The sequence below is a fragment of the Telmatherina bonti genome, assembly GCF_933228915.1.
Source record: "Telmatherina bonti genome assembly, chromosome: 8".
NCBI lineage: Eukaryota > Metazoa > Chordata > Actinopteri > Atheriniformes > Telmatherinidae > Telmatherina > Telmatherina bonti.
The window spans coordinates 24731033-24752066 of NC_136626.1; the positions used below are offsets into that span (position 1 = coordinate 24731033).

General features: G+C 40.6%; 1 protein-coding gene across 1 annotated transcript; it reads right to left on the reverse strand.

The window, feature by feature from the left end:
- Positions 1 to 4734: 4734 nt before the first annotated feature.
- plpp2b (phospholipid phosphatase 2b) lies at positions 4735 to 20791 on the reverse strand. Its single transcript, XM_079245769.1, has 6 exons — positions 20433 to 20791; positions 7964 to 8115; positions 7511 to 7773; positions 6918 to 6975; positions 5811 to 5987; positions 4735 to 4961 (listed from the first exon to the last, which is right to left on the reverse strand). The coding sequence occupies exons 1-6, from the start codon at positions 20506 to 20508 to the stop codon at positions 4803 to 4805; spliced, it is 885 nt and encodes a 294-aa protein (XP_079101895.1). The 5' UTR covers positions 20509 to 20791; the 3' UTR covers positions 4735 to 4802.
- Positions 20792 to 21034: the final 243 nt, after the last annotated feature.

A 21034-nucleotide genomic window follows, 5' to 3' on the forward strand; every position in this document is an offset into this window, starting at 1 on the left:
AATAAGGCCAAGAGATAATAGAAGAATCCATTTCTAATCCTGATATTCCAGTTTGAATCATCCACAGAGACGCAGACCAGAATGGGCTGAGCACAAGAGTATATAAAGTCTACCGCAGCATCAAAATAGTGGCAAGCGAGTCGTTTCAGTCATGCTTTCCTGCTTCCAGCACTGAGGTTTTCCCAAACCACTCATCCGAAGAGGCACTTCTCACACGACTCTCGGCCATTCACAGAAATCTGCTGTGGCAAAACGGACCGTTCACGACTTCTGGTGTTTTCCAAGGAAAGATATGCACAATACGTTGTTCATGTTTTTCTGTTTGTAAGTTAGATGTGCCTCATGCCAGATTTGTACAAGCTTTGTTGGTGTGGAACTTTACAAAATGGATAATCAAATCAAATCAAACTTTCTTTATAAAGCCCTTTTCACACAGATGGATATCAAAGTGCTTCACAACATAAAGCACATAGATGTTGGTGCTTTAAATAACTACTAAACTGAAGTTATTTTACCAACTGAAATGAATGAAGGAAACATATTTCATTAATCCCCTGAGGGAAATTTTAAAGTTGCACACACACACATAAAATAGATAGATAGATAGATAGATAGATGCCTCTGACAGAACACACACTATTGTTTTCACACTGTTTTCTAAAAGATGTGAAAAATTGTTTTTGTTCATTAGTTTTTGGAGTAAACTGCTGTTTACCTGTCGTCAAACACTGGGATTGCTCCACCTTTCCTGTTTCCGTTCACTTCGGTGTCTTCATCTGCTTGTGCTGCCTTAAAGCTCTTGGATATGCTGCTGCAGCCATGTCTCAGCAAAACAAATGATACTGTAAACTTTGTATTCCTTCTGTGTTCCTGTTAATGCTCAAGTTTGTCCTTACTTAGCACAAACTTGTATTTGTCATTATTCATGCAGAGGCATCCTCCTACCAACACCTCAGCTGAAAGACTACTCTTAGATGCACCAAAGAAAATGGACAAATTATTGCCATGCAATAAAAAAATAAATAAATAAAAAAAAACCCAAAGTGATGAACTAGGACTGGGCCTAAATCAGAAATATTTATACAAAGCTGCATGCTGCAATTTTTTTTTTTTTAGTTTTACAAAGTTTCAACTTGGTAGCTTACACACTACCAGATTGCAGGCCGATAACCCGCTCGGACAGGATGTTAGATAATATTTCTTCTGAAAAAATACTCAGAAAATCGTATGGTTACCACAGCAACAACGTCTCATGATACAACAAGACAAAGTTTCCATTAGGCCTTAAGGGCACTACATCTGTAAAGATTAGATCATGCAACTCAGGAGAAATGAATGATCCTGCTGTAAACTCACATAATGAATGACCCTGCAGAAGATGCTAAATGGCTAAATACTCATAAATGGAAAACATTTAGGTTTTTCATTCCTGGTTGTTTTGACATCATGTTTAAAAAATGCTTCACATTTCTACTTCTTTCACAACATAGCAGTGAGTAATATCGTTTCAAATGAGGGATGACAGTGGTTTTCAATCCTGTTGCCAGCCGAACGCTTGCAAATGTCCCAGAGGATTCAGTGTTTATTTCGTTATAAACATTCGCATTTATTTTCGTGGTTTGTTCCATTCTCTGACCACATTGCAAGGCAGCAGGGAGATCCTTGATGAACCCTCCCACATTTTGTAGCACTTGGTTTTGATTATTCATGTTGCAAAAAACCCAGTTAATGTGCAAGGAAATTATGTAGTAAATCAAGAACCTGCGTCGATGTTTCCAAAGGTGAAATGATAAATTTTAAAGCAGAGTGGTTCAGAAGTCAGTCCACATGTTCTTTATAATATATTTTACAGAGGAATCTACCTCTGTGCCAGTGTGCTGCTTGGCTTTCTGTGCTTGATTGTTCTGCTTTAATCCTTAAAGCTTAATGCATCACAAGCCACAGGAAAATTCTCTTATTTCTTTGATTGCAGTAATGTATAATCCTCAAACCAGTGGATAAAACCAAAGCTTGGTATGGCAAAACGGTTTTCTTTTGCTGTATTTTGGGAAAACATCATGGTTATCAGAAATCTAAGAGCAGGATATAGTACATCACCCTGGTTCACTGATTACTATAAATAATAAACAAGTAAATAAAACAACTGTATGTTTAAAAATGAATTTCAAGTCTGTTGATCTTTGATTTTTGGGCTGAAGAATTTGATTTGCATCATTTTAATGAAGAACTGCTATATATAAAAAAAAAAAAAAAATTAACAGCATAGTTGCAAAAAACATCTTGATATCTTGTCACTGCAATAACTTGTTATTCATAATTCATTTAGAAAATCCCCCAGATTGTATGAAAGCACGTAGAGAAATCCATACGTTTGGGGTTGACATATATCTTTATTTCAAACTATTTCATTTCAAGACTACAGATTCAATCTATAGGCAAAACAAAAGCAAATGACACAAACCTCAGCAGCTAGTTGGCTGATAAAAGCTCCAAGTTAGTGAGCTCTGAAGGCGTGGCAACACATGGAGAAATGTGATCAGTATAAAACCAAAAGCGGAGTAAAATTTCTTCATCTTTGTTACGCTGCCTGTGTTACAAGCAGATGATTTAGATGTTAGAAGAGGGGGGGGCTGAGCACATCACTTTCCTGCAACCAGTTCCAGCTGTTTCTCGTTGTGTTCTAAGTGTTCTAAATCCGTGGAAATCCCTCAGGCCCAAGCTTCGCGACGAGGCTCTGCAAATCCCACCCCTCTTCAATACACCCCTTCCCCTCTGGAGTCCAAGCACAGCTTCAGGGCCCTTTCAATCATTACCAGGTGAGAATCTCCCCGCTTGACTACCACTAGCTATTCCATGCTCTATCAGGTTAGTGGTCTATCAGATCTATTGGCAGTCCTCTAAGGGTCTGTACGCTATACAAGAACTGGAGACTTTATGCACAAATGAATCCCATCTATTGACATCAGAAGGGGGCGAAAGGAACAGAGCCATCTTTGAAGTGGGAACAGAGCAGTGTTACCAGCTTCAAAAACACACAACTGGGTATGTAACTAGTTATTATTACAACAGCTCTTTAAAAGCCTCGCCAACGCATCTGGCTTATGTTGGGTTCTGGAACTGGATCTGCTTGATTGGCAAATCCAAGAGACAAATCTGCAAAATCATGAGCCAAGGCACACTGCTCTGTACAAGTTAAAACTTCTTAAAGTGAAGGCACAGATGCATACATGGACACAAACAGATCCTTCAAGAAACACAACTCATATTTCATTGCAATAGATATAGTATTTGTGGCTCATAGTGGCAAGCAGGGGCGATTGCACAAAAACCTTAACAGAGCTGACATTTTCAGCCTTGTAAGAGTAAACTAATTTTTTTTTTTTTTTTTTTTTTTTTTGCAAGTAAAAATACATTTTTGCATTTGAAATAAATTAAACACCATTTTCAAAATGGCGGTCTTGTCTTTTTCTGATTATTTAAAATAAAATGATACAATAAAAAGAAAAAGGAGGACAAATTTCTTTATATTTCACTGGGAATGTAGTGGTAGTGCTGGAATAATGTTCAGCTGAAACCAAAGCTTTATGCAAAAATGGTTTCCAAGTCTGCAGTCCATTTTTAAACAGGGGATTATAAATCTTCCCTAACCTTTACAATTAAGCATAATATTAAAAAAAACAGCATTACTATCATTCATAGTGAATTTGGCCCATGTTCGGACATAACTGTATTGAAATGTAAAGCTAGTTGGCACAAGCAAGAAGAAAGTTTAGAGAAGGCTGCCAATTTGTACAAGAATTGGTGAAAAGAAAAGAAAAAAAAAAAGGTTACCGAAATAAGTAAGTTATATTGTACGAGTGTGAGAAATATGGCTGTATTCTGACATGTTGGTTAAGCTGATATACGGCGGATGGTCTGCTGCGAACTCTTTAGCTTGTGCAACATTGCTCTGGTCTGGTGCGAAGCCAGTTTAAGGTGCACTGAAATCAAGCCAATCCAAAAACTGAATATCCACCAGCACATCTAAACATTCACAAATAAGCAGTTTTACTTCTGCCCAGTCTCTGCTGACAAATGTGGATCTCAACATGAAAAAGTTTAAAAAAAAAAAAAAAAAAAAAAAGCTTCAGTAAGCGACACAAAACAAAAGAGAGCTTTGAAACATGAAACTGTTGCTGATTCCACTGCTAATCACCGTCATGCAGATCTTTTCTTTATCTGAAACTGACTGTAGGATTGTGTGTGAAGAGTGCAACATGAGAAACAGATTAAATAGCTGAGAGTGACTTGTCTGATGACACATTGGTCACAAGTATCCAATAAGGCAACAGTGTGTTCCAGCTCTGTTTCAGTGAGTCTGGAGTCTTTAGCTAAATGCAACATTAAAAGTTTAACATGAACAACAACAACGTCTTAAAAAACAAACAAACAAAAAAAAAAAGAAACAAAACTTGTTCCCTTTCTCGTACAGGAGAAAAGGAGGTCATCATGGTGTCTTAAGGTGGGGGCCGAGGCACCTGGCGACTGGATACGGCCCCCTCGGTCAGTCCAGTGAAGCAGGTGGTTGACACAAAGAAAAGGAGCTGGGATGGGGGGGGGGGGGGCCTGTTACTTTTCCAACAGAAAAGTAACAGGCTGATTGTAGAGCTCACAAAGGCACTGGAATTTACTAGGCAGCCTGCAGAGTCACGACTGCAGATGAGCCAAGTTTTTTACCTGAACTAAATGTGGTTGTAGCCCCCTATTTGAACTTGTCACACAGGACTGGGGTCTGCAGGTTGCAGCCAAGTGTCCGTGCCTTATCACAAAGGGCCAGGATTGTTGTGGTAGTTGTAATGGTTGCTGTGCTCAGAGTCTGCAATCTGCAGGCTTGGTTTCCTCTCCGGCTCCTCGCTATCAGCTGCGTCTGGCCTTGTGCAACGTGGAAGTCGTTGCTTAAAGAAATCTGACACAAAGCGAACCTGTGGAAGGATAGAAACAGAGAAGAGGACAAACATAAGGAGATATTTTTTCCACTGAAATTGCAGTGTAAACATGTAAAGGGATATAGAGGACGTAGGGCCAGACTGGAAACTGTGATCACACAAGACTAAAGAAGTCTGCAAACGGCATGTAAATGACAAACGGACACTCGCATCTGAGAGGAACACACAGAGAGCAGGCACAACCCCTGTAAGCCATAAAACACTGTGCCCAGAGGGTCTTTAAAAGCACCGCGAAGGCCAAAAGTGTCTGCTCTGGTCCCAATTAATCATACATGAACTCACACCAAGACAGAAACACACAAGCTGCCACTCCAACATTTCCTCAAAGCAGTGCTGACAGAGATCCAATCAAAACAGAGAGGTTGCCAAACAATAAAGAGGCCCAGCTGGATGAAAAGAAGAGAATGGACTTATTGGCTGAGAATCTGCCAGCTGTGAGTAAGTTCGGATCAAGACACACTATGCTGCTGTGTCACACTCCACTTACTTCCAAATTAACTGTTTAAATTAGATAAAGCGGAAAACCAGTTTCGTCAGTGCCTTTTTCTGCTTTAAAAATGAGTAGATTTCCATTAGATGTCTTTTTGTTAACGACAAGACAGCTCCACCTATATTTTCTTTTCCAAAAGTTTAAAAACCACAGCGGTAAGATTTAAAGGTGAGATGTTACAAGATGTGAAGCTGGAACTACTTCACAAAGGATTAAATGGCAATATGAACATGAAAGAAGCAGGGTTTGGTGGAAGGATTGACCGTCCAGTGGAAGCACGATGTGGGAATCATTAACCAGTGTTTCCCTTGAAAGACGTCGTCTTGGAGACTCACATTGAGTACAGCAACAAGTGCTCCTTGCAGCAGCCCCACCAGCACGTCGCTCCAGTGGTGCTTGTAATCAGAGACTCGGGTGTAACCCACGTACACCGCGAAGGCCACCAGGAAGAACTGGATGGTGGGTCGGAGAAGTCTGGCCCATTTAGCCGCGAGTCTTGCCTGCACATAAAGCTAAAGGAGGGAAATGAACAGGAAAAAAGTACAATAAATGAGAAGTTAACAAATTCCGACAACAAAAAATTGTGAGATTGTGCGATGTCAATTGTGCGATTGGGTCATGAATATGATGCCATCTAAGTTCAAACATTGATAACAAAAAGCCTTTTTGTTTGCTGACTCAGCATTGGCTGCTATGCTCCAAATTGGATTTAACTCTAAAAATGTGGTGAGTGCACATCTAATTTATATCCACCCTGGGTGAACAGACCCTTAAAAGCTGTTTTTATGAGAATCGAAAGGTGCCAAAAAATATTTGAACCTGGCAACAGCACAAATGCTCCTGAGTTTCAGCTCAGCTGCAGAGAAAGGTGCAATAACTGGCATCATGCTAACCACTCAGCCACACTGCACACACTCTCAAAACAGCCCAACGGACACAGACTTGATATCGAGACTTAGCTCTGTTTTGTTTGCAGTATTTGCCTAGCTGAACATGGGAACCGACACAAGCTTGAGATATTTGGGCTTTTCTTTGAGCTGAACAATCCTGCTTTGGTTGGAACTTGTTGACAGTTCTGGCACCTGGATTTTTACACATTACGACATGAAGTGTGAGGACTGAACAAGCATAAAAGACAAATTCAACCATTAACTTCGGGGGGAAAAAGATGCAGACGGCTTAAGATCATTTATCTCACTGTACATATTCCTCTGCTGAACTCTGGCCTTGTCCTTCAATACTCACACAGACAGACAGACTCTATAGGGCTTTTCTCCTTCTCAACAAACAGCTCTTGATTACACATTCAGATGCACAAGTATGTTCTCAGATAAGCCCCGTCTGGGGACAGTAATGCCTGATACACACTGTCATGTTTACATTCTTCCTGCACATAAAGAGGCATATTTACACTTTGGTTAAAGGGGTAAGGATGTACTTACTGCTAGGAACAGCATGCAGTACATTCCAAATGAAGAGTGACCAGAGTAGAAGGACAATCTGGAGACATGACAAAAACAACATATTATGAAATGTCTCACATTTAAGTCAGAAACATCAAATTTCATAATTTCCATGAAATATGGCAATAAGTCCCTAAATTCCCTTTTTGTCTCTATTTATTGATCATTTATTGTGTTTTATGTGAAACATCGGGAATGTTTTGCTTTGTAAATTGCTAGTTTGAGCCCTGAGTTTATGATTCGTCTTTACATAAATAAATGTGACACATCATTCCAGGACAAAATGCATTTGCAAAACCCATAAACTGCAGTGCTTAACAAAATGCAAAACATTTTATAATAACTGATGTAATAAAGCTGTTTTATACACAGGATAATCAGCTCTGAAGAACAGAATCATCTTACGCACCAGACAGTAAACATTTTAACATGGGGATGTTTAGGAACTAACCCATTTCTAAAGCCAGCACCAATTAGCCATTTTTCTTTGACCTAATTTGATATTTTTGCCATTTGCTTCCTAATCTCTTTAATTACTCCCAGAACTGCATCCAAAATTCTTTCCCTCTTACCTCGACTCCGTGACATTACGCAGACTTCCTGTGCAGTTGATAACCTGCATATAACCCGTGCAGACCTTCGGGGAGCATACAGCCATGAAGTTAGGCCTTGGACGGCCAATTGTGTACTTGGCAAGGTCAGTCAGTGACTGGCTGACAACTGATCCGAACAAAAAGGTGCCCACCACCTTGTAGAGTGCAGCCACATACTGATTGAAATCTGAATTTGAGTAAATCCTCTTGCTGTAGACCAAATAAGCCTCTCCAGAAGAGATCTGGGGGACAAAAGAAGATAATTATATGTTTTTTACTCTGACACGAACATTTTCAGTTCCGCAAACAGCACTGGATGTTGCTCAAACGGCTGAAGTTTTGTGAACAGTCTTGGATTCTTATTTCAACTACCTAAAAGTTAAAAGAAATTTCCTGAGTGAGGGCAGCTATGGTGCTTTGAGGAATACTTACGATGACGACAGTGCAGGAAATGGTGACGGCAGCTAGCATGCCGTGAGTGATGGTGTCTGGTTTTAGGGGATACTTGATGCTTTCATCATCACAGTAAATCCCCCTTTGATAAGGTGTGTACACAATGGTCATGATGATGGAGGGCAGCGCGGCTGGAGTGAAAACAAAGCAGGAGAAAAGGTGGATTAGGAGAGACTATTTAGTATAGCTTGAGAAATGACACAAAATTAGATAAATACATCTGTGTTTGGCTGGGATGAGACAAGTGACAGGAAAGACCTGCTTTGAAGCTGATCGGAGTTGACAGACTTTAATATTTAAGAGAAAGACTTTCAAGTAATAACATATTTGTCTATTTTTCTACAGGTCTGCAGACATGACATCATTCCAGATCCTGAGAGGTGAACTAAAAACATTTTTCTAAGGATAGCCAAGTTGTTTTCCCTCTTGCTGGACTTTGGGTTCTAAAAATCACAATGATGAAAAACAACCCACAAGGAGGAAAAAAAACATTTGGTAGTTAAATGTCAGGGTGGGAATGAACAGCAAGGAATAGCAAAAACAAACAGTGGGAAAGTGTTCTTCCATCAAAACCAGAGGCATGAGTGAAGAAAACCCACACACACACACAAGCCAATGAGTTGATATACAGATGTCTGTGCACAAATTCCTGCAGGCGAAAACACACAAAACTGCAACACTTTTGAATGATGTGGCTGTGTCTAAAAATAAGACAAAATAGCAGCTTGGGGTTGAGAGAAGCCATGATGTCCTTGAGTTGTTCAGACATTAAAAAAAAACAAAAAAAAAAACACACACACACACACACACACACACACTCACCTTCACCCTCTAACACACACTCATGGGTAAATCTTTAAATTCTAAGACAACCTTCTAAAAAACTTAGTGTTAGGCTGAAATTAAGCTACATCATGGAATTGTGAACAATGTAGTGGGATGTTATGAAAAATATGCTTAATAATAATAATAATAATAATAATAATAATAATAATTCAGTTATCTTATTACTTTGCTACTTTTTGCCACTACAATGGCATGTATCTCCTGGGAATTACAAGTGACTTGTGCTCTGCTGCTTGTTTATTACTGTGTCCCCTCTCAAGGCCACAGAGGGGAATTGTGGAGTACAACCTGAGGCAGATCCAAACAGTGTGCGGGAGAAAGGCCTCATCTGTTCCTCTGCAAAGCCATAGGCAAGCCTTCCAACTTTGGGGTTTATGGTGACAGATTTTTTACTCACAAATCTAATAGTTTTTCCAGTATAAAGTCTGAATTTTAAAGGATTAAGAGTGTTTGTTATAATAATAATAATAATAATAATAATAATAATATAAAACCCATAAATTTGGACAGTGATGAGTTTATTTTCATTTAATGTTCATTAGAGGAGGCAGTGGGAAAAATGAATAGACAAACTGGTGAAAATAATGGGGAGTTGCAGGCTGGGTTAGGAATGTATTCTCCACCCTGATTACCCAGCATCAAGACAGTCTAGGGGCCACAGTGGAAATACCAAGCAGCTGCATAGTAAATGCAAGAAAAACGGGTATGAAAAAGAAAGGGAAAACCTGAGAAGTGCAGCAGTCTCCAATGGTATTACATTTCTGTGTAAATGAATGGTGCACCCCTCCCATTCCTAAGTCTGCAGCTGACATGAATCCAGGAGAATTTTCAGCGAGACTAGCTGTTGAGAGACATAGAGGACGAAGACTAAAAGGAAAATACACAACTGGAAGGTGGATCAAAATTCCACTAAGATGTGTGTAATTCCACCTCATAGTGGATGCAGGACACCAGTCTGCTGTAAATAAAACAAATGTTGCTTCTTGTGGGTCATCGTGGTCTTAGCTTTTGAGGCTAGTGTCATCATTGAGGCTAAATCTGTCTGCATTTTACCGCCTCTTGTAACAAACTATAAGAAAATGCTTAAATCTTTGAATTCTCACACAGACCAGTAGCATCCAGTATAAGTGTTGCTCCTGTTTGCCATTCAATATATTAGAGGTGACATGAGACCAGCGTGGACATTGTTTAGCAACATGCCAACCATACACATGTTGTTCACAGACACCATGAAGACAAAGAGTCTTATTGACTGTGTGAGGAAAGATTCAGAAGCAAACCACAGTGGAGGCTTTGTGCTGAGAACAGAATCAACAATACAGCTCAACTGATTGAACATGACTGCACATGCACTCCCTTTATGACCTGACCTTTTGGAGCAGACATGTCAGACAGGACAGACAAGGAAGGAAAAAAATATCTGATGTCTTCAGCAAAGCTGTTAAAACTGATTCACTCTTATTTTTCACACCAACATCATCATCAGATCCTCATCGGACTTAATGGTAGCAGCCGAGGATGACTTCTTTCTACATAATGGATTTACTGTTACGTACACATGTTGTATTCATTCGTTTTTAAATCATTTTAACGCCTGGAGGCATTTTCAACAGCGCCTCCGCGCATCCTCCAAACATTTTGTTCTTTTCATGCAGCAGCTGGATGACACTTGTCCTCCACGACAGATTCCCACCAACCACCATGTACCAGCCATGTCAGGATGTGGTGTGCTGGAATCACAATGCCCACATGTTTATTTTCCTCAGAGTGCCACAAAATCCCGTATTCAACAACCACAATACAATATGTATAATCAAGACTCCTGAATTTTACGAGCATCCTGTCTAGGGCACCTCAGGGGAGCACCTTGATATGCATTTACTGATGTGGCTTTTTGGTGGCAAGTCCTGCATCTGTATCCTGCATCCTGCTTCCAGCTGGCAAGGATGGAACAAGATGCAGAGAGAGAGGTTCACTCTTTCCTTTCCTAGTTGGCAAATTTAATCAAATGAGTCATGTTATAGATGTAGTAGAAAAGGGTATCAGTGCAGGGGTTATCTGTGATAACTAATACTATATACAGCATACAGGTCTCTCTTGGTTGGTACACATTAAACATGGAATTATTCTTATAGTATTAAGTACAATCAGGTCCAAATGTGTGGAATAAAGAAGGGAATTTGTGATGCATGCTAAAATGATTTGGATAAATAGTATTACCAGACATGAAAAGAAATGCTGTCTTTGTGAATAACTTAAGTGGAGCATATTGTGTTTGTTGTCACCACAGGCAAAGGGGGACACAGACAAGGTGACATGTTATCTGTTTCCATTCGACATACAGTATTACGTCAGCTGGAAACACTTCTGATGCAGTGTGGGATGTTTGCATTGTCATTAAAAGCAAAGTGGAAATGCAAACCAACAAAAAAAGAAGACTGGATAGACACCAATTCAGCTAGTTTTAAGGCCTGTGCAGACACAGCGAGAGAAAAAGGTTATTGATTTGATGTGGGCGCCTTTAACAAGTCATTTCCTCGCTGGGGTTGCATGGTATTGTGACTTCACCAAGCGGCAACCTCCGGCGGTTAAAAGTGAAGCCTATGCGGAAGTGCATAAAACTGCAGTTCCCCCTTCATCCACTAGGGGCTGACTCCAAAACAGAGTAAATCCCCATAGACTCTCATGTTAAAAAGACCAACTTCACGACAGAAATAAACATGTTTACAGCCTGGTTCAAAAATCTATTTTCGGTTTATAAGTCAGATTTACCTTCATGACAACTGTGGGGGGAGTGAATTTTTTTCTCACTCGCCCGTTTAAAAGTAATTTAATCTCGAAGTTTGGCATATTTATGGGCGTGTCCATTTGATTGACAGGTACTGATCTCCAGCTTCAAGTAAGAACGTAGAACAACCGCGTTTTTAGCCGGTTAACAATGTGACTTAGCTTTAGCCTACTTACCACCGTTAGCTGGTTAGCTCCCGTTATCTTGGTGTTAGCTCGGTTAGCTCTTAGCTACAGGCAGCTCGGAGTTCACTCGATGTCAATCATCCAGCATGACGCTCACAGCTCCCCTCTCAGCTCCACCTCTTTGCCTATATTTGTATTTTCCAGGCGAGACGATGCGCATGATGCTGCCAACATAGCGACGGTAGGAACCGCCCACCGAGCTTCAATTCAGCTCTTCAGAAACCTATGGGTGACGTCATGGAGGCTCCGTCCATCTCTTTATATACAATCTATGGACTTCACACAGGGAACAGGAGAAAAGTCAAAAGCTTCAGATAAGAAGCAGCATCTCATCTGATACGTTACTGCATCTTTTCTCGACCAATAGAAAGCTTCAAACAGCCAAATCAACCTTTCATATATATTTACCTTGTAAGTCATATGCTAATGGTTGTTATGTTTTCTTAATGCCCACTAAATCCTCATAGCCAAACATGGATTTAACCAATTTGTTACACAGTTTATGGCCCAAGTGAAGTCAGGGCACCTGGCCTCAAAGGAGCCTTCCTTGGGCATGTAAAAGCTTATTTGTTTTACATTAATAAATTGCTACATGAAGCGCTAAGTAAGCTGACAACTCACTTTAACTAGTAAGTCATATATCACACATCTGGGTGTAATAAAAAAATAAAATTATGTAAAGAGTCTGGGGCACAACCGACACTTCTCCTCGAGCTGTGTATGCACGAGTGTGGATAATATCTGCAAGAAACAAACCAGCTATTCTCTTAAAAAGCAGACGTACACAGCCCGCTGACAAAATTAGACCCTCTGGTGCACGAAATAGTCAGCCAGCACACCACGAGACAATCCCACCAGCCAAACTCAAACTGCTTCCACTTAAAGACCGAGCGTCTTGGTATAAACTTGAACATCTATTGTGGATTTTTCTGCGGCGGAAAAATTCAAGGAAAACAAAAAATACGTACTTGGAGGCATTCGTTTTAGGTTTTCTGAGAAGCATCTTGCTTTGGCAGATTAAAAGGAGCGTATTTGGAATGTGGTTAAAAAACTAATCCACAAGCTGGGAGTCAGGAAACTCTACTGGGAACCTGTCTGAAGTGAAGGGATGTAGGCTTCCTGTCTCAGGTTTAGGAGAGCCTACTTTAAAAGGCTTTGGTTTCACGTTTGCAAAAGGGGAAGCATTCTCATTTATCTAACTGCAGATCACCATTCATCCTCAGTGGCACCTCGGTGTCTCCACAAGCTGAAATGGCCATTGTTGCAACATAAAACACCAAAAAGCATCTGATAGTGTATGAAAAGAGGCTGAAGAAAAAAAATCAGGTGTAAATGTTAACTGATACCACTCTGCTCTCTTTCCAACGGTCCTGATTCACATCCTCCATTGTTTTTTTCTTATTCAGTCATTTCTTCTTCTCGTGCAGCCTTTATCTTTTTTTAAAAGAGCTGGTGTTAAAAGGCCCTGCCTTTCGCCCGAAGACTGCTGGGATAGGCTCCAGCTCCCCCAAGACCCTTCATTGGACCAAGCAGTTAGGATAATGAATGAATGAATGAATGAATGAATGGTGTTAAAAGGGCTTTATAAATAAATTGATTTGTTCTTTTCTTGTTTTTTTAATATTTTTTTTAGCACCCCTCTCTTCACTGCAGTATCCTCTGACACACTTCCCCACTCTGTTGTAAATATAGAGTCCTTATGGGCGATGCTTTATTTAGCTGGCAGATGTGCAATTACGCAGGACTGTTTGGACCACAATCACTCTCCAGTCTGTGCTGTGATACGAAGCTTGTCACATGTCCTCCCTGCCATTTTCAGTTCCGTTCCATCCATCCGTTCTCTGCTGCTTATCCGCGGCAGGTCACGGGGGCAGCAGCTTAAGCAGAGAAGCCAAGTTCAGTTGTCTCTGTATTCTTCTCCCACTTGTTTCCTCCTCTCACATGTATATTTGCCCGTCTTACTCCACTTTCCACACAACAGTGACACCTTGAGCAAAGCTTTCGTGTTCATCTGGAATTAGCTCCAGTAGTTTACAGCAACTGGTTCTTGTTTTTCTGCCATAACTTGCTGCACCTGCACAGCCATGTAGACGGACAATTACTTTCCTCAATCGGAAAAACATACAGTCTGGGTTTTCATTATGCATACTTTGAGGTGTGTATGTGCCATGTATGTGTGTGGTGCGAGAGGCCTGTTCACATGCCCCTGGGCTGCCCTGCTTGGTCTAAAACTTTCCTTCAGGGTCACAGCTGGAACATTTTCCCTTTCCATCTAATTTCTTCCACTCTCGTTTCCTGCCTTTTTAGCATCAAGGTCATTCACACCTCACTGAGTTTCCTCTTTCTGTATTATGTCCCGTTTTGTGTTGATCTTTTCCTTCTGTTGGCAGCTCTTGTTTCATCTCATGTTTCACCATTTCTTCTTTCAACACATTTCATACTGTAAAGGCAAATTCTCCCATCTTAACCATCAGTCCATCCCATCACGCAGAGGACAAGGACACAGGCAGGTCTTTTTCCTCCTCGCGTTCACATTTTTTTTGTTTCTTCTCTGCAGTCGAATAAACTTTTGTATAAAGTTATCAGCTGATTATACAGATCTTTAAAAGGTCCGCTTGCGGCAACAGAACAACTAAACCCTCCCTCTTTTTGACTGTCTCACCCCAAGTTGGACTGACTAATGTGGAAGGTATGTGCTGAGCTTACAACCTCTGCCGGCGTTGGCCTCTGGAATTCTAATTCACATGAGGAACGCCCAACTTCACCAGTCACACTAAATCCTGCTGCTGCTGAGGCCCATTCTTCGTTTTTAATCCCACTGTTTGACTCTGTCCATCATTTACGCATGCTTAGCTTCAAGCAGAGCAGAAGGAGACGGGGTGGTGGGCAAGGCTGGGCCAGAGCAGCTAAATCTGGGCTGGCAATCAAAGAGTCTGGGTTTAGAGGGGGATCAAAGAAGTGGGCCACACAGGTTTAACCCTAAACCAGAAAAGCCTGCGGGAGGAGTTAAAAGACAGCATGATGTGTACATCTATACTGAACGCTACTGACCTTCTCAGACGGTGAACTAAACATACTGCTGACTGTTGCTTTTTTTTTTTTAACACCATAAACTAACTCTACATAACACAGATTAATGTTTATCATTATATTACATAAATGAACTAAAGTATAACTGTGTCTTCTTCCTTCACTTTGACATTTCTTTTCATTTCCAGGTAAAGAGGAAGAATAACTGCCGATACAAAATGTCCTTGGAAAAGGATGCCTCCGTTTATGGTACAAAGGATGAATGCCTTGAAATTACCCCACTAAAACAGGAAGAGGACGGGACTTCTGCTTCCTCCTTGCTATCTGTCAGCTAGCTGAGTCGTCTAAACATATAGGACAAATGAAGAAGAACCCTGCTGAGAGAGAAAAACTAAGGATGCTAAGAGGCATTTTTAGCATTTCACCTTTATGAAATCCACTGGAATAAATGGATTATTTCGAGAACTTGGAGTGACTCGCAGCTTCTCTCACTCCTCCTCCCTCTTCATCAGGGTCTGTCTCTTCTTAAATCTGTTGAGCAAAAGATCTCTCGGATCACGCAACAGCAGAATGAGCAAGCACACATTAAGTAGTCTAAGAGCTCAGACTGCACACCAAACTGACAGAAAAATCCTTTCTGTTATTGTGTAGGCAGGTATTGTTATGTGAGGGGTTTAAGTACTTTGGCCAGTTCAGCAACTGATTCACAAGACTATGTCTAAAACACAGATTGGAAGTATGCCAGCTTTAATGCCAATCTGCAGACAAAGGAATTTTATTCTCACATACTCTTCCTTTGTCTGTCTTTGGCATTAAAGCTGGCATACTTCCAATCTGTGTTTTAGACATAGTCTTGTGAATCAGCTGCTGAACTGACCAAAGTAGTTAAACCCCTCACATAACAATACCTGCCTACACAATAACACCACTGAAAACTCATGTCGTAATTCTTCATCACGTATCGGCTCCATAAACTCTAGAATTCCCAGCAGCTCCATTCTTTTGTTTGCTTATGAGGTTAACATTTTACTGTTGTTTTGTATCAGCTGTTACCATTGATGCATTCAGGGACAGATGGCAAATCGGAATTTGTATCTTCTGACAGGAGGAAAATGAAAGAACATCAATTACGCTTCCTGTAGTCTGCCATGCCACATCTACTGTACACAATGCCAGAAAGGAAATAAGTTTCCATCCAAACATATTGTATATTTCAGCTGCATTTTCAGAAAATCTACTAAGTAAAGAGGATTTTCCTCATTTCCTACAACTTTAATGTGGTTATTGGCTGGTTGATCAATATGAACGGCAGGTGGCTCTAATTCTACAGTTGGAACAGAATAAGAAATGAATGATCAGAAACTACAAATGGGCTGAAAAAAAAAAGCAGTAGATTGTAAAGAAAAAACACCAATAAGTAAGTTTAATTGAGCATTTTTACCCTTAAGAGTACACAGTAGGTTATGCACTGCTCACTGCTTTTGATGTAGTAATGTTTATTATTAGTATCAGTTGTGTCCCTTTTAATTATTTACATCCTACAAATCCTGAACATCTGTAACCTTTGGCCCCAGTATTCAGATGCAACCCCTGGACTACTCTGGTAATAGGCAAAGTAAACAGAAAAGCATGGTAGGAATAACACTGGCAACAAATGGTCTATGTGAATGCAAGGCTACAAATGAAAGAATATTAACAGCCTAAATTATATTCTGGATTATTTTCTATTTTACTCTACATGAGAATACAATCATGCTCTCTAAAAGATAAAGGGGGAAAAAAAAACTTCTTATTTAACTCAATAGGAAGTTCAGCGGATGTCCCCTGTTGGGTTTCCGATAAAATGCAAAGTTCATGCGATCAAACCTTTAAAACCAGAAGCGCCCAAAGTCGGTCCTTGAGGGTCGCTGCCCTGCAGGTTATTTATGTATCCCTGTTCTAACACATCTGGCCTACATTAAAGAGATCCAACAGCCAATGAAGTTCTGCACAATGTGTGATTAGTTTGAGTCAGGTGTGCTGGAACAGGAATACATGGAAAACCAGCAGGATTGTGGCCCTCTAGGACCAGAGCTGGGCACCCCTGTTTAAAACTCACCTGTTATATCTTTGTTGTCAGTTTAATACATTTACAATTATTATTATAACAAACGTTTTGAATACATTGTAGGAATGATCAAACTATGAATAATCATAGATTAAAGCAATATTCTAAATTATACTTGGAATCTTATTTACAGCTACGCATTTAAAATCATCTTTAAATGGCAAGAAAAACGACAAAAACAAAACGGGTTCATTTTTCTCAGAGGGGTGTGCTTGTTTGTTCCCGTAGTTTCCATGACACAAGTCTCCAGAGGAAAACCATTCCCACTATGCATCTTCATAGCTTTTCTCTGAGAACTCAGGACAATGAGTCTTCCCAACATAACCCACATGAGAGGCCCAGCTCCCAGGAGACACTGAAACACGTTTCTACCAACAAGCTCCAACCAGCAAACACTACGCTCACAACAACCAGTCTAATGAGAAGAAAATAGCACACAAACAGCACAAACATTTGAAAGCGCTGGGAGAATACTCAACTATTTTAGGTAAAAATTCAGTCAATATTCAAACAAAACAATGAGAATTACGTTTTTTGATGTAGCAGATGAGAAACAGCTGAAAACAAACCCAACTTTGTTGGTATGCTCCCCCCCTTCCCATGGTATCTTTTATTAAGAGCTGTGACTCTGCAAAGTTAAATAGTAAATAACAGGTATGTCACCGCCTGCGGCGAATAACGGCACAACAAAGAGAGAACAGAGAAAACCCAAAGGTTGCGTGAGTGTGTGCAACACCAGGGTTTCGCCTAAAGGCCATGAGTCACATATAATTGCCATTTATTTTGCCTGCAGCAGCGCTTGAGTCATGCAGTAGTTTGAACTTCCCACTGTTGCCAGTGTGCTTGCTCAGGATGGGAGATTGAGTTGGACTCAACTCAATCTGTTGGTTTCCTTATATAGGCTATTATGAATTGGCCTTCATTATGTTTTCCCCTCTGTCTGTAAAGCGTCTTGAGATGGCATTGCCGTGATTTGACGCTATATAAATAAAGTTGAATTGAATTGAATTGAACTGTGACTCCTCCTACAGCTCCTCCACCTGCAGCGCTGCACCTATGAGCATGAGCTGTGGGCAGGGAAAGGTGCCTGGTGTGTCCTCTCTGCTCACTGGGCAAAAACCCACCATATTTGTGCTGAGTGTTAACTTACACCGACACGGGGAGGGGAGGGGGAGGGAGGACACTGAGAAGAAAAACAGCATTAGAGAAGAGACGCTGAGAACTCACAATGAATGCCAAATTTCAAGACAGCGACGCAGATTTGAAAAACTCAGATGGTGCAAATGTAAGTGGCAACAAAGTCAGACAGGAGACAAGGCCGACAGTACGCCAGGAAGAAAGAGCTAAGCTAACACTTAAGATTTCTACATTAACCTGTTTAGTTAGGTGTCATATGTGGAAAATAAAGGAGAGAAGATTCATTCATTCATAAAATCAACAACTGATAGTTTGACCTGGGCAGGGCAGGGTGTGAGCAGCAGCGCGCAAGCCAAAGAAATCTCTGTATTATTGTGGCTGCTGTTGTAATTAGGTCGTTGGATTTCCAAACAAAAGGAAATCAAAGAGACACTGACACAATCTGCTCACTAAGTACTGTACAGGCCAATAAAATGAAAGTATTAATAATTCCAAAACACAGACAAAACCTTATTCCAAACTGTGTTTCTGTTTATGGTAATGGTCAGCATAATTACAAGCTCTCATGCTGTTATTACATGTCTGGTGCAACCTCACATAAGCTTGGGGTTAGGTCGATGATTATTTAGGTGAATGATGTGGGTGGCAAGAAGGAAGCTGGAGGAAAAAGGGTGGGTTACTGTCATCCAGACACGACCGACCAACCCAACCCAGGCATTAATTCCAGACTTGTGCTGGCAAAATGTCCGTGGATGTTCCACAGATGGAAAAATTCCCCAAGCTTTCTAAAAGTTGGAGGCAGAACCTAATCGGTACCACCGTTCACCTTCCAGCTTCAGCACCATCACCAGCGCAGACACAAGAGACGGACACACCAGCAAACACCAGAACACTGCATAACACAAGCCTGCCGTGGGCTTGTAGCATTACCACAGAAAACCAATATTCCACCACAGTGGTACATTTCACAAACGCACTCCAGCACTGCGGCTGCGCTTCAAAACAACGTCTCGGGGGTGTTGGTGAGAAACCCTTCACACATTTGTTATTTTTTTCCGACATAAAGAGAATTATCATCATCTCTATGAGGGACCATGTTGTCATGTAAACAGTCAGAAACCACTTCGATTTATTTTAGTCATTTAGATAAAATCACACATTCATGGTCATGGTTTAGTTTTTCATGACTTGTCTTTTTGTACTGTCTTGAGTCTTCTCTGTGTTAGAAGTCCTCTTGAATATCTATTGTCACAAAGAAGTAGTTTTCAGTTTCTTTGGAAAAAATACAAAAAAAACCTTCTGTGTTGGGTTATTTGGATTATTTTATGCTTAGTCATTTTTAATCTATTTGAATTAATTTAAGTTGTCTAAGAGATCCTATAGGTTGTTTGGAATACATTTTTCATTGAAAAAATAGTTTTAAGTGTCTATGAAGCTTCGTTGAGTGATTTTAAGTTATTTATTGTAGTGAGTCTCTTTGTAGTGAGCTGTTCAATTTACTAACAATACTGAGAAGCTGATATTCTGGAGGAAGAAGAGAAAGAAATTGTGAATAGTTGCATGTTTTTATGTTTAAAAAATCTGAATAAACAGCACTGGAAAAAAAATTCATGACAATGTGCATAATGTAACCAAAACATATATATTTTTTTTTATAGGTATGGAATCACTTTGTAAAAATGCTTGTCCCTTTGAAAAATGACAGGGGGGTGAAGATACACTCAAAAGAACCTCTGTGAAACACAAGTGGAAGTCATATATGGAAAATCTGCACCGTGTGGCAAGTGGGAACATTCTTCACAAGACTTTTGGCAGACAAAATATTGCAGAAAATGAGGAAAATGCAGGGTGCACACATGCATATCAAATTTCCATAAACAAACATTTTGCTTCCTGAGGATCAGTCAGGTCCTGCAGAGTTGTTGGTGAGTATGTAGGCTGCAGTTTGCAGCGTGTGAGAGCAACAAAAGCGAATCGTGAGGAGGACCACTGGGAGTTTTCCTTGTTTTGACATGCATGCTGCCCTTTAATGTCCCTTTACAGTGTGGATCATTTCCAAAGCGTGACATACTTTTTCCTTTAGTAAACAGGAACAAAGTAAAGAAAAACCTCAAATGGAGGCAAAATGTAGATGTCAGATTAAAGTGCAAAGAAACAAACATCCGCTTTTATTATTAAACTAGTCGCCAAGTTTTTGTTCTCAGTGCCAAACAGAAACACATTTCTTTACGGTCAGAACTGGTGGAAATGAAAATATTGTCACAATGACTTGCTGACAACACTAACACGCAGTCCTTGGATAAAAGAAGCACAAAACGCTGACGCACAGCTCAACACTTAGTGTCCAGAACTTACCAACAAGTACGCACAGCACATCCATCACCACATACAGGGTCTTCTTCCTCGTGTCCTTCATTTTCTTTGTGTTCATTACTTATCAAATCTGACAGAGAAAGAACTACTTTTCGGACAGCGTAAACATGCCCATTGATGTTTTCTCACTTTGGAATAAAAGAACAAGCTATGCAAATGACCTGGCAACCTGCCCGACGTGTTCTTCCGGGATCCCTTCTACCTGTGCTGGCATCGACAATAGAAGTGCGGAAATTTCCTTAAAAAAATAAATAGATAAATATAATAAGTGGAAAAAGATACCACACGTTTTAGCAGATATACGCAACGCCTCTTAATTCTTGCGCCGCTTAGCGCGCATGTCAGCCCAACTTCTCAGCTCCGGAGGCGTCCGGAGAGTCCAGCAAACACTCTTCCCTCTGCTCACTCCACGCCAGGGCTTCTGGTCCCTCCTCCTGACTTCCTCGTCTGCCTCCTCTTTGGCTATCTGATAGTTTGACGCGTTTACGCACAGCCGAGCATCCAGAGAGACGAACACGATCCCCTCAGCGGTTCCCCTCCATTCCTCTCTACAGATCATTGATCCTAAGTTTTGATGACTCAAG

Excerpts from the sequence above, each read along its gene's own strand:
- plpp2b (XM_079245769.1), bottom strand. The coding sequence starts at position 20,508 with ATGAACACAAAGAAAATGAAGGACACGAGGAAGAAGACCCTGTATGTG. Across the intron at positions 8,116-20,432 it reads TGTGCTGTGCGTACTTGTTG|CCGCGCTGCCCTCCATCATC; the intron begins GTAAGTTCTGGA and ends TTTTCACTCCAG. Across the intron at positions 4,962-5,810 it reads CACTTGTTGCTGTACTCAAT|GTTCGCTTTGTGTCAGATTT; the intron begins GTGAGTCTCCAA and ends ATCCTTCCACAG.